Raw genomic sequence first — 14,740 nt, forward strand, 5'->3', positions numbered from 1 at the left:
GCTCTTCCCCTCCGCCTCCCTCCTGAGTCCACTCTTCCCCTCCGCCTCCCTCCCGAGCCCGCTCTCCAGTTCCCCCACGAGCCAGGGCAGCAGCGCGCTCTAGCATTGGGGCACTTCCGTGTCTGCTGCTTGCTAGAGCATGTGAGTGAAGTCCTGCCTGCTCTGCCGCCTCCTCCACAGCAAACCGAGGTGGGTGGGGGGGGGGTTGTCATTGGAGGTGCAGGGGAGGGTCATTGGAGGTGCAGGGGAGGGTCATTGGAGTTGCAGGGGGGGTCATTGGAGGTGCAGGGGGGTCATTGGAGGTGCAGGGGAGGGTCATTGGAGGTGCAGGGGAGGGTCATTGGAGGTGCAGGGGGAGTGATTGGAGGTGCAGGGGTGATTGGAGGTGCAGGGGAGGGTGATTGGAGTCGCAGGGGAGGGTGATTGGAGGTGCAAGGGAGGGTGATTGGAGGTGCAGGTGGGGTGATTGGAGGTGCAGGGGAGGGTGATTGGAGGTGAAGGGGAGGGTCATTGGAGGTGCAGGGGAGGGTCCTTGGAGGTGAAGGGGAGGGTCATTTGAGGTGCAGGGGGAGTGATTGGAGGTGCAGGGGTGATTGGAGGTGCAGGGGAGGTTGATTGGAGGTGCAGGGGAGGTTGATTGGAGGTGCAGGGGGGTGATTTGAGGTGCAGGGGGTTGATTGGAGGTGAAAGGGGGGGGGTGATTGGAGGTGCAGGGGGTGTCATTGGAGGTGCAGGGGGGTCATTGGAGGTGCAGGGGGTCATTGGATGTGCAAGAGGGGTGATTTGAGGTGAAAGGGGGTGATTTGAAGAGCAAGGGGGTGATTTGAGGTGCATGGGGGTGATTTGAGGTGCAGGGGGGGAGAGTGATGTGAGGTGCAGGGGGGAGAGTGATGTGAGGTGCAGGGGGGAGAGTGATGTGAGGTGCAGGGGGGGAGAATGATGTGAGGTGCAGGGGGGAGAGGGATGTGAGGTGCAGGGGGGGTGGGATGTGTGTGTGTGCAGGGGGGTATTGTGTGTTTGATGTGGGGGGGAGTATTATGTGTGTGGGTGAGGGGGAGAGATGGGGATATGAGAGATAGATGGGGAGTATCGCAAAGGTTGATTGTAAGGGGTTCTGGGGGAGATATGAGGATGATGATGAAGGGTGCTGGGGGAGATATGAGGATGATGATGAGGGGTGCTGGGGGAGATATATGAGGATGATGATGATGAGAGGTGCTTGAGGAGAGCTGATGATGATGATGATGAGGTTGATGATGATTTTACCCGTGCGGCCCTTCTCACTTTATGAGTTGTGCAGGCCTGCTCTAGGACCTCACAACATGGATCAGGGGCAACCAAGTGGGCTTGACCTTTATTAGTGAGCCTGGTTACCCCTTCATCGTCACAAAGCCCCTTTGTGTTTTAAATGTTAGAATGTTTAAAAACAAATTTCTAACTTCAATCCTCTCCCCCATAGACTATTGTAGGTAGGATCTTGCAGATTGACACTACAATATTATTTCTGCTACAGTATGATTTCTTCCCTCCCTTGTTGTGGTTTGTGAATTGTTGTAATACTGTATATTGTGTATGCCTTTAATTAAATAAAACAATAGAAACACAAGTTATAATAAAAAAGGTAAAACAAGGTGAGACAAGGGTTTTGGGGGGCTGTTATTGTTTGACTCGATGTGTTTGAGCTGGGGGTTGTGGGTGAAATGTCTGTCACAGCTGTTGTCTGGGGAGGGTGGGGGTGTTTAGCCAGGCAGGCTTTTAAAGCCCATGCCTAGGATCTGAGCCTATGGGTTAAAAAACTGAACGGTGAAATGGCTCTGGGTTTTGCATGGTCAGCTAGCCTGAAGGGTTCCTCCCCCTATTGTGGTTGGTCATCCAGTTGGTTGATGTCATTGCCACTGGCTGCGTCGGCAGGTGGTGTTTCGGTTTGGCCTAGCCTGGCAACCCATCCTTCATTTATTAGTGACTCTGGCGACGTTTCGCCATGACAATGCATCATCAAATGATGCCACGGGATCAAATCGCAGCGCAACGTCACATTAAGTTGTGACATCAAATGATGCCACCTATGCCGGAGAGAAGGTAAGAGGGGGGGGGGGGGAAGGAGAGCAGGCAGGGGGGCACAAAGAAAAAGGTTTACGCACCCCTGGTTTAGAGTCACTCTCACTTTTTCATTTTAAGTATGATTATTATTGTTCATCATTGTGTATTATGTACTATAAATAATAATGTTTTAGTGAGCCTAAGCATCTGTTTTGTTAATTGAGGAAGTCTCATTACACCTGCCAAATCCATACTGTTTTGTAGAATATTGTTACATTAAAATGCCCAGAGCAAAGTATCATGAAGTGAGTGCAAAAATTACAAATAATAATTCCATTGGTGTACTGACCTTTAAAACCAAAGCTTGCAACATTTCTAGCATATTGCCCTGTTGTTACTATCACCTCCTTCCTTTAACTGCAAAACTGGCGATGTATAATAAACATAATAAATGAAGCTGCTCATGAATAACTACTTGGAATGTGTAGATATTGACTTACGTATAAACAATCTTACAACAGTATTATTGTAAGGAAGTGTGGGAAATGGTCTCTGACATTTTGTCAAGCTAAAGGGCAGATTATTGTATGTTTCAGTTAGATATAGACAGTAAAAGGGAGTTGCCCTGTTTTCTTTAGCACATATGGTACAGAGCATCAGTTACCTAAAAAAGATCATTATTACTTTAAAGTAATTCATGTTTGTTTAATTATTATTGGTTTATATTTAAAATACTATTAGAAGCAGTATGTTTCCCATGAGAAGTTCTCTGAAATTATCTGAAATATTAATAAAAGGAAAACCCAGCAAAATTTATACTGATGTGGTGTATATTGGGTTACATAGTTACATAGTAGATGAGGTTGAAAAAGGACATGCCTCCATCAAGTCCAACCTATGCTATATCAAGACAACAGATACTTTATCCTATATCTATACTTATTTATTGATCCAGAGGAAGGCAAACAAAAACCCCAGTGTCGTATCTTCCAACGATAACTCATAAGGGAAAAAATAAATTCCTTCCTGACTCCAAGAACTGGTAATCAGATTACTCCCTGGATCAACATCATTCCCATGTTTACTTATTTGGTATATCCCTGTATACCTTTCCTTTCTAAAAAGATATCCAACCTTTTTTTAAGAGATCTATTGTATCTGCCATCACAGTCTCCATGATAATGCATTCCACATTGTAACTGCCCATACTTTAAAGAACCCTTTTAAGGATTAGTTAACAAAGGGCCGTCGACAGGGAGGAAGCACCAGGACAACTGTCCCTGGCCCAACTTCTGCAGTCGGATGCCTTTGGCAGGCCTCTACCTTGCCACCAGGTATGACCACCTCCCCCCGCCCCTCACTCCCTCTGTGAGAGGGGGAGGGGGAGAAATAGAGGGTGGAGAGAGAGGGGGAGAGTGACAGGCTGGAGAGAGAGAAAGGGGAGTGTTAGAAGGTATATAAGTGTGAGAGAGGTGGGAAAAGAGTGAAGAAGAGAGAGAGGGATTGAGAGGGGGGAGTGAAAGTGAAATGGAGAGTGTTAGAGAGACTGGGTGGGTATGAGAAAGGGTGTGGGAATGAGCGAGCTGGAGAATGAGGAGAGAGAAGTGGAGAAATAGTGGGGAGGGTTGGAGAATGAGAGGACCCCCTCCCCCTGTCAACAGTTTGGGCCCTCCTGCCATTGGTGCATGGATTCTCTCCACAACAACCCTGGAGTCGCTTGTCCTCTGCTCCAAGAAAGCTGGCGGCGGCCCTGACTCTACTTATGGCTCTGATAGTTTAATTTAGCTCTTACAACAGGGTTTCCATTAGGATGAAATAGTATTTAATGTGTTTTTAGCACATACTGTATGCAATACATTGATGTTTTGCTCACTTGTAAGATAAAGTGTTATCACATGAAAGTAGGCTAGAATTCTGTAATGTCTGTGAAACAGGAAGACACATATAATCTATGTCTTAAGGCAATATTGATATGTCAGACCTACAAAGACAATGTGCAGCGGAGGGCAGCTTTACCCTGAACACTTTTTCATTCTCTCCGCAGGCTGAGCTAAATGAAAAGTTAAGACTGCAGGAAGAGGCCTTTACTGAGAAAATAGAAAAACTGAAAAAGCTGTGACATCCTCAGTGAGCTTTTTTGGTACTTGAAACATCACACCATTCAGAAGACTTCTCAAGAGAGTTCCCTATTTTTATATAAGAAAAAGGAATCAGTTTCATTATAAAAAACACTGTCTAGTTACCAGCTCACAGATGTACATACCTGTACTCAATTTTTTTTATGTTAGTACAAAAATGTTTTGGTAAAAATGAAAAGTTTTTATTTCTTCGTTATATATGAGGTGCTAAATAGAGATGGCTGGACTAGAGAATGAAATCCGCCGTCAGATTGCTTCATTTTACAGCAGCCTATATTCTTCAAAATCCGCTGTTGGTACTCTGCCGCACAGATTTTAAAGAATACGTTGACGGGTTCAACTTAAATCTGAATCCATAGAACAGCTTTACATTGATATTTATATACTTTTCATACCATAAGAATTCCATTTGCAGATACGGATTTCGAATCCATCAGGTGGATTTTAAGTAATAGGGGAAAAAAACGAATCTGCCTTTTTGAGACTGACCCACAGAATTCCAAGGATGAAAGGAACTGACCGACCTGCAGGGGATTCGAATTCCATAAAAAATGTTTATTCTTAAGTGCTAAAAGGAATTACAGTATAATTCTTGGGAGATTAATGTGAATACTAAAACTGAATGGTTAAACTGATTTGTTTAGTATAATATGTTGCCATATTTCACACCACAATTTATTTAATCATTCCTCTTTTTTTCTCACATATTTTTATATGCTTTTTAAAACAAGTTGTGCATTATTAATAATCTTCTATACGTTGTAATATAGCTTCATAAAACATCATTGCTGAAAGATAAACTGCTGCAGTAAATGAAAAATATTGCTGCTTTGTTATGCTAACTCATTTGTTTGCTTTATTGAAATGCGACTCATAGCTAAACCACTACATTTCTAAACTGAAATTGGTGCTCATACTGTAGTAACTAACCAAAACAGAAGTACATTAACTGCAATATACTAATTGTGTCATTATACGTACTGATGCAGCGGCCATTATTCGAACACTTCACGCGTCATGTACATCGGAATCATGATTTGAAACCGCGGGATGAATTCCAGCCTTCCCGCACTAAGATGCGAGCGCGGCGAGTGCAGAAAAACGAATTTTAGTCTCCTGGCTTTTAAAAACATGTAATTGACACAGTAGCACAGTAGCACAGTGACAGTAACACAGTGATACAGTAGCACAGTAGCACAGTGACAGTAACACAGTGACACAGTAGCACAGTGACACAGTAGGACAGTAACACAGTAGCACAGTGACACAGTAGCACAGTACTGTACACATTACAATTCATCCATTTTATTGCAAACGAAGAAACAGAATCCATGAAATTCAAACAAAACATCCACGATAAGCGCGGGTGCCTGGGATAAGCGCGGGTGCCTGGGGCGATTGGCCGCGTTCATGCTGCGTGGAGAACAGCAGAGAACTCAAATTCGGCGCCGTGATGTGTTAGAATAACGGCCGCTCCATCAGTATTAACATATAAACATATGTCCAGCAAGTTCAAACTTTGTAGAAGATATCCTTATTTTTATGGGCTGTAATATACAGTAGGTACATATACTGGACTAAAAATCATTTATAGGCTTTATTCCACATGAAATTTGTGTTGAGATTCTCTAACGCAATACGCCCCAAAGACCTGTAGGGGCACATAAGGAGTCAAATTCAGGCCCAGGGCTGATAAAAAGAACTAGTATCTCCCATGAGGCCAGTGGCCATCTTAGCTTAGGGTAGGTAAACCCCACCAAGCCTGCTTGTCAACGTTTTTGTTCCATAGCAGCAGTTTGGCCATTCTCTTGCCCCTTGCTCTTTTGTATTTCCCTGGCTACCAATACTTGCAGACTTTTCAGGTACCTTTTTTATTTGGCCTTGTGTCTCCCCTTGCACTTTTTGCCCTTTGCTCTATTGTCTTTCCTTGGTTACCAATTTATTTTGCATGTAGCTCTGCAGACTTTGCAAATACCTTTTTGTTTTGCCTTGCTTTTCCCCTGTGCTTCTTGTTCCCAGCTCTTTTATCTTTCCTGGTTACCATTGCTTTTGCATGTAGCTCTGCTGACTTTGTAGACACTTTTTTTGTTTTGCCTTTTGTATTACTACTTTAATCTGAGCATTAAACACTATCAATTTTACTTATTCCAGTCTCTTGTTGTTTTTGTCACGCTGTGCTCACCACAAACAAGATGAGACCCTCGGTACTGAGGTGGGGATAGCGATAACACCACCGACAGGCACGAGGGTCTGGTCTGGAGTGCGGATAGTTGATCTCGCCAGATCTGGAGTGGAGACGGTAGAGTCGTTGTAATACTTGCCAAGGTGAGGGTAGGAGAAGTCCGGAACGTAGAAGGTACTAGTCGTTGAGGTCGGTGCTGGAGAAGGAAAAATGGTCGAGGTCTGAGAGACGAGTTCAGGGTAGGAGAGTTGCGGAGGGTCGAGGATAGCCAAGGTCAGTATTCCAGAGAAGTGGTGGTCCAAAAGCAAGCTGGGGTCGGTGCACGGAAGATCAAATGAGACAAGGCAGGATAACTAAGAGACAGGAGAGGTAAGCACAGGAATAATAAGCTTATGCTCAGCCAAAGTGCCAATGGCACAGCTGAGCCTAAATAGGTGAAGCAGTCCAATCCCAAGAGGAGTCGGAATCGGGGAGTGCCAAAGTGGAACCTTCAATAGGCTAAGGTGAGGAAGCCAGGTGGAGGTGTTGGGCGCAATGAGGCTCTGTTGCCACGGAGCTCGGGTGCGTTGCGCTGGTGTGATGCGAGCCGCGATCCGGAGGTGGGGTCTCCCACTGCAGCATTAGCATGCGTGCGCCCATGTGAGGGCGCTACCTGGCAGGAGGAAGAGACACGCGTATGAGCGAGGGAAGCGGGGGCGCGTGTGAGACTGCACGAGTCCGGGGTTTCGGCAGCGGACGCAGGAGCAGGTAGGGGAGCCGTGCGCCTGCGTGTGGTGCATGCGGCACCTGGATCCTGATAGTACCCCCCCTTCAGGAGCGACCTCCGGGCGACTCCAGTAAGGTTTGAGGGGAAACTTTCGATGGAACCTTTGGAGGAGATCAGGAGCATGGATATGATGGTGAGGGATCCAGGATCGTTCCTCAGGTCCGTATCCCTTCCAGAGAACCAAGTATTGTAGAGTTTTCCTAGAAATTCTTGAGTCAAGAATGGTCTGGATCTCGTACTCTTGTTGACCCTGTACTAGTCGAGGGGATGAAGGATCTGGAAAACGAGTACTCTGAAAGGCAGGTTTTAGGAGTGAGACGTGGAAGACGGATGGAATCTTCATAGCGGGTGGAAGTTGTAGGCGGAATGATACAGGGTTGATCTTTTCTAGAATGGGATAAGGGCCCAGGTATCTAGGTGCTAACTTGAGAGTGGGTACTTTGAGTCGAATGTTGTTTGACGCAAACCCATACCCTGTCTCCTGGTTTGAACTCTGGATGGTGATCGACTTGGAATTTCTGTCTAGAGATGGCAGTCTGAATGTTCTCCTGGATCTTTTTCCATGATTCTTGTAAAGACAGGATCCGTTCATCTGCGGCTGGAACGCCGGAGGGTGTAGAGTTTATAGGGAGTCGGGATGGATGGAAAGCAAAGTTGACAATAAAAGGTGAATTTTTAGTGGATTAATTCCGTAGGGAGTTGTGGGCAAATTCTGCCCAAGGGAGAAGGTCCACCCAATCATCCTGTGTATCCGAGATAAAACAGCGCAAGTACTGTTCCAAAGTTTGGTTGGTTCTCTCTGTCTGACCATTGGTCTGTGGGTGGTACCCAGAAGAAAAATGTAGAGAGATGCCTAGCCTTTGGGAAAAAGCACACCAGAATTTGGCAATAAATTGGGGGCCCCGATCGGACACGATGGTTAATGGAACTCCATGGAGGCGAAAGACTTCTTTAACGAAAATATCAGCTAGGGAAGAAGAGTTTGGTAAGCCTTTGAGAGGAACAAAATGTGTCTGCTTTGAAAAACGGTTGATGATCACAAGAATGGTATTCATACCCTTGGAGACGGGTAATTCAACAATTAAGTCCATGGCCAAGTGGTTCCAGGGGCGATCGGAGACAGGAAGGGAGTGTAGAAATCCTTGAGGCTTGTTGCGGGGAGTTTTGTTACAGGAGCAAGTCAGACATACTTTGACGAACTCTTTCACATCTGAATTGATCCTGGGCCACCAGAAGGTTCAAGTGATAAGGTCGGATGTTCTCTTGGCGCCTGGGTGTCTGGCGGATTTGGCAGAATGACCCCATTCCAGAATTTTTTTTGTGAAAGTGAGGTGCAGTGAAGAGACGACCATTGGGAACCTCTAGACCCTCCGGGATGTTGGCCTGATCTGCAAGAATCTAATCCAACACGTCAAAGGTGTTAGCTGCACGAATATATTTGGCTGGAAGAATGGTCTCCAATTTGGCTTCGGATTTATCCTCAACAATGAACTGGCGGGAAAGGGCGTTAGCCTTCAGATTTTTTGATCCTGGTATGAGCGAAATTATATAGTTAAAGCGCGGGGGGGGGAGTGACCATTGGGCTTGACGAGCTCCTAGACGCTCGGCAGTCTCGATATACAGAAGGTTTTTATGGTCCGTAAGGATGGTAATTGGAGTCTTCGTACCCTCAAGCAAGTGTCTCCACTCCTCCAGAGCGAGCTTGATGGCTAGTAACTCACGGTTACCGACTTCATAGTTCTGTTGGGCCGTGGAAAATTTCTTGGAAAAGAATGCACAGGGATGAAGTCTGGCCTGGGGAGACTTCCTCTGGGATAGGATGGCTCCGGCTGCAATGTCCGAGGCGTCCACTTCTAGGGTGAATGGAAGACTGGTGTCCAGATGGGTCAGGATGGGTGCAGAGACAAAGACCTCCTTAAGGAGTTTGAAGGACCGAGTGGCTGTGGAAGGCCAAGAGGCAGCATTTGCCCCCTTTTTCATTAGGGCAATAATGGGAGCCACGATGGATGAGATGTTCCTGATAAATCTCCAATAGTAGTTGGCAAAGCCCAGGAATCTTTGAATGGCTTTGAGGAAAGTAGGAAGTGGCCAATCCAAAACTGCTTTAAGTTTGGCGGGGTCCATGGAAAAACCAGAGTCCGAAACGTTGTAACCTAGGAATGCTGTGGAGGTTCGGTGAAATTGGCATTTCTCCAATTTGTAGTTCTCACGGAGGCATACTAGTACCTGCTTGACATGGTTGATGTGCACTTACAGTGATTTAGAAAAAATTAGAATATCGTCGAGATATACGATAAGGAAGTGGTTGAGAAGGTCTTTGAAAATCTCGTTCACGAAATCTTGAAAAACCGCTGGAGCATTGCAGAGGCCGAACGGCATGACCAGGTACTCATAGTGGCCGTCTCGTGTGTTAAATGCCGTTTTCCACTCGTCGCCCTGACGGATCCTCACCAGGTTATAGGTACCCCGTAGATCTACTTTGGTGAATATCGTAGCTCCTTGTAGGCGGTCGAAAAGTTCTGAGATTAATGGCAGTGGATATCGATTCTTGAGGGTAATTTTGTTCAAGTCTCTGTAGTCGATGCATGGGCGAAGGGTACCGTCTTTCTTTTTTACAAAAAAGAATCCCGCTCCGGCAGGGGAAGAAGACTTGCATATAAACCCCCTTTTGAGATTCTTCTGTATGTAGTCTGTCATGGCTCTGGTCTCCAGGAGTGAAAGTGGGTAGTATCTCCCTCTGGGAAGGATGGAACCAGGCATTAGGTCGATGGGACAGTCAAAGGATCGGTGTAGGGGTAGTAACTCAGATATGGCTTTGTCAAATACATCACGGAAATTCAGGTAGACCTCAGGTAAGGTGGACTGCTCCTCTGCGGGTGTCTTCAAACTGCAAATTTGTTGCACAGGAGGGGTACAAGACGTGGCACACTGGGTGTTCCAAGTGATGGATCTCTCGTCAGTCCAGTTGATGAGAGGATTATGGCGTTGAAGCCACGGAAGCCCCAGAATAACCTCTAAGGAGGGCGTGTGGATGACGTCAAGGGAAATCCTCTTCATGTGGGTGCCGTCAACCAAGAGAGACAGTTCGATGGTCTGAAGAACAATGAAAGCCGGTTGGAGTGGACGACCGTCGATAGCCTCTAACCCCACGGGGTTCTTCCTTTTGATGTTGTTCTTCTTGGCGAATTCTTGGTCTAAAAAGTTACCTCCAGACCTGTAGTCAATGAAGGCCAAGGCTGGGATGCAAGAGGTCTCGGTACTAAGGGAAATGGGAATCAAGATCCTACTTGGGAGGATTTTTTCTTTATGGGGGAGAGAGAGAGTGTTCCCAATGAAACTCCTCTAGGTCTCATTGGGAGCTGGCATTTCCCGACTTGAGAGGACAGCGAAGGGCCTGGTGACCAGGATTGCCGCAGTAGAGGCAGAGTCCGAAGGAACGACGGAGCTGCTTCTCAGAAGGATATAACTTATTGCCTCCTAGTTGCATGGGTTCCGGAGCATCAAAGGTAAGGGGTTCTGGAGAGGAAAGATGGAAGGCGTGAGATCTGGTAGGAGGCTGTCGGTGACGTGAACGTTCTGCTCTTTGCTCCTGGAGGCGCTGATCCACGCGAATGCAAAGTGCAATGTGCTCCTGTAACTCGGGCGGCCGTTCTTGTGAAGCAAGTTCGTCCTTGAGCGGTTCCGAGAGACCTTGCCAAAAGGCCGATGACATTATTCCAGCCCGTCTCTGAGGCAATGGTGTGAAATTCAAGAGCGTACCTGGCCACTGAGCGGTTCCCTTGAGTAATGTGTAAGAGGGAAGAGGCGGCCGCCACTCTACGTCCAGGGGTGTCGAAGACACGACGAAATTCCTTGGCGAATCGTCCGATATCCTGTGTGAGATCGGTCCTCTGCTCCCAGATGGAGGAGGCCCATGCCAAGGCATCGCCTGTAAGTAACGAGACAATGTACGCTATTTTGGATCTGGAAGATGGGAAACGAGAGGGTGTCATCTCAAATTAAATGAAGCATTGGTTTAAGAAGCCGCGACATTCCGGGGGGTCTCCAGAATATCGGTTGGGTGCCGGGAGTCGGGGTTCCGAAGACGGCGTTCCTACTAATGGCTCAGTGGGAGGAGTGAATGGAGTGGGAGTGGAGATATTTTGCACCTGCACCATAAGGGATCGAAGATCCTGCTGTAGGGAATCTATGTGGCGGCTTGACTGATCCAGGAATTTCTCCAGTTTGGAAAACATAGTGGCGTGCGATGCCAAGATGTTTCCCACCTCAGAGGGGTCTAGGTTTGTGGGGCTGAGCATACTGTCACGCTGTGCTCACCACAAACAAGATGAGACCCTCGGTACTGAGGTGGGAATAGAGATAACACCACCAACAGGCACGGGGGTCCGGTCTGGAGTGCGGATAGTTGATCTCGCCGGATCTGGAGTGGAGATGGTAGAGTCATCGTAATACTTGCCAAGGTGAGGGTAGGAGAAGTCTGGAACGTAGAAGGTACTAATCGCTGAGGTCGGTGCTGGAGAAGGAAGAATGGTCGAGGTCTGAGAACCGAGTTCAGGGTAGGAGAGTTGCGGAGGGTCGAGGATAGCCAAGGTCAGTATTCCAGAGAAGCGGTGGTCCAAAAGCAAGCCGGGGTCAGTGCACGGAAGATCAAACAAGACAAGGCAGGATAACTAGGAGACAGGAGGGGTAAGCACAGGAACAGGAAGCTTATGCTCAGCCAAAGTGCCAGTGGCACAGCTGAGCCTAAATAGGTGAAGCAGTCCAATCCCAAGAGGAGGCGGATCCAGGGAGTGCCAGAGCAGAGCCTGCAATAGGCTAAGGTGAGAAAGCCAAATGTTGGTGTTGGGCGCAATCAGGCTCTGTTGCCACGGAGCTCGGGTGCGTCATGCAGGTGTCACGCGCGTGCGCCGCACGCAGATGACGCGTGCCGCAATCCAGAGGCAGGGACTCCCACTGCGGCATTAGCATGCGTGCGCCCACATGAGGGCGCCTCATGGCAGGAGGAAGAGCCGAGCGGGGGAAGCGGGGGCACGCGTGAGACTGCACGAGTCCGGGGTCTCGGCAGCGGACGCAGGAGCAGGTAGGGGAGCCGTGCGCCTCCGTGTGGTGGCGTGCGGCACCTGGATCCTGACAGTTTTTGGGTTCCATGTTACCTCCAAGGGTTCCTTCCACACCAGTTAAATGTCCTTTGTTTTTTCTATAGATTACTCCAACATAACATAACTCCGCAATTCTGGTCTTTGCACACAAAAAGAAACATTTATTTTGAAGATAAATACTCACATACCAAAATAGTACAAAATGGCGATGACGTCCAAATAAATTTGGACTTTGTCAAAGATGGTTGCATAGTTTTCTTTAAGTAGAATCCTTCTGTTGGATCTTAGTACCGTGATGTTAAATCCCAATCCTCATCTCTCCTGGTCTTAAACCGTCTCTCTCTGAGCTAAAACTGTTGGACAAAATTACACAGCCATCTTAACTTTAAGTATTATGTTCTAGCATGGTATTTACATATGTTGCTCCATCTTAACACTGATGTCATACAATATCTCCTTATGAACATATACGAGACTCAAGCTTATTATCAGAAGCTTATTATCAGAAATGATTTTATTATCATATCAACGGCTGTCAATTGTAACACAACTGTCATCCGCCTCTTCACCAAGCAATTTAAAACTGTTGTGTAACCTTCCTGTCTATTCTGGTTGTTAGAATAGTTTAACCGGGGGCGTGCCGATGATGTCATCCAGGACAGACGGGTGAAGGGAGAGCTCCGGAGACCCATCCATATAAACCCTAATTAAAGGCACTTTTCGCCCGACAAAAAAACCCCAAAAGGCCCCTGACTACATCCTAACACACGAGGGATGTCAAATAAAGGGAAAAATCAGCCGATCCAAGGGGTCGGCAGGTTCTTCACCCCCGCAAAACAACACGCTGAAGCGGGGGGAAGAAAGCAAGATGGCGGACCGACGCCCGGCGCATGAGGCAAACAAGGCCTCACAGACCTGGCAAGCCCCGCTGAGATCCCCTCTCCCCCGGATGGAGGAATCACAAAGGAATTCTTAGAGGAACTCCACGCTAAGCTCCAAAGGTCACTGCAAGCTAACCTCAAGGACGCGGTTGCAGAAATCAAACAGGACATCCACGGCCTGCAAGAGCGCACCACGACGCTGGAGGACAGGCTGGAAGAGGCCTTGCAGCATCAGTCTGAAGCTGACGAAGAAATAATTCGGCTAGGCCAAGAAATAAACACACTCCGTGATGGGTTAGAAGACCAAGAAAACCGGGATCGCCGCCAGAACCTGCGGATCCGCGGCATCCCCAAAGCGGTTCAGCCTACCCACCTGAGAGCCTACCTCGTGGACTTATTCCTAACTATATGCCCAGACTTAGACCCTCGCGATATGGAGATCGATAGGGCGCACAGAGTTTTGGGCCCACGTTCTGACGACCCGAATCGCAGGCGGGACGTGATCGTGCGGCTCCACAGTTATTCCACAAAGGACAAACTAATCGGAGCATGCCGCGAGAGGGACACGATCATGTTCCAGAACGAATCGCTCTAGGTCTATAATGACCTATCTAAACTGACTGTGTACCGCCGAAAGGCGATGCACCCCCTTACACTACTCCTCCGTGAGAAAGGAATAAAATATAAGTGGGGATTCCCCTTTAAAATGATTATATCCCACAAGGGTAAATTCCTCTCCATACGACATCCCGAGGAAATGGAACAAATGGCTAAGGCCCTGGGCCTCCCCGCAGAACCTTTCCAGACCGTCCATCCAGCCGGCAACCGAACCCGAGACAGGGACGACCCGCCTGTAAGAGCATCGGAATGGATCGCGGAGCAAAGACAAACCCGCGACAAATGAGGTCACAGCTGAAACCAAACAAGTCACCTTTCTGGGAGAACAACAACATTTATGCTGGAATCCAACAAAATGGCGCCAAAAGAGGCCTTACCTCTCCAGGTAGAACCCCACCGATCCTCAGACGAGCCGCGATTGATGCTTCCATCACACGCGACACATCTCCATTTCCAGCTGCCTCACCACGTGGGACCGGAGGACGGATCCCGTACAGACTGCCCCGGAATCCAACAAAATGGCGCAGAGAGATGCCTTACCTCACCAGGAAACACACCATCGATCCTCAGATGAGCCGCGACTGATGACACCACCACACGCGGTACTCCTCCGCTGCCAACTGCCGCACCACGTGAGACCGGTTGCCGGATTTCGTACAGCTCCATCGGGGGAGCCAAACGGACGACACCCGGGTAGCCCTCTACCAGACCCGGCTCCATTTTGCTTCTCATCCCCCCCTCGGCCAAGGGGGAACTGATATCCCCTCCGAACTCCTGCCTTCCCTTTCTCACCAGGATGGCGACAGAAGCACAGGACATGCCAGACCCATCCGCCCGCACCCCGCGGATGTGAGCCTAAGGACAGGGTCTGTAAAACAGATGCACCCGCACACTTAGCTAGTTAGCCAGGTAGCCTTCCCCTAGTGCCCCAAGTTAAGCATGATGTTCCCCCCTGGCTATTCCCCCCCCCCCGCCTAACGAGCGTATAAGCTCACTTAGCAATGGGAGATAATTAG

The 14,740-nt window shown here is 48.1% G+C and overlaps 1 protein-coding gene across 1 annotated transcript in view; it reads left to right on the forward strand.

Moving 5' to 3' along the window:
* CABCOCO1 (ciliary associated calcium binding coiled-coil 1) overlaps positions 1 to 6,323 on the forward strand; it is a 158,887-nt gene extending 152,564 nt beyond the window's left edge. Inside the window, exon 8 of the mRNA XM_075588579.1 lies at positions 4,085 to 6,323. Coding sequence (XP_075444694.1) covers positions 4,085 to 4,159 — 75 coding nt within the window. The 3' untranslated portion in view covers positions 4,160 to 6,323. The remainder of the gene's footprint in view (positions 1 to 4,084) is intronic.
* Positions 6,324 to 14,740: the final 8,417 nt, after the last annotated feature.

This window comes from Ascaphus truei, chromosome 2, assembly GCF_040206685.1.
Source record: "Ascaphus truei isolate aAscTru1 chromosome 2, aAscTru1.hap1, whole genome shotgun sequence".
NCBI lineage: Eukaryota > Metazoa > Chordata > Amphibia > Anura > Ascaphidae > Ascaphus > Ascaphus truei.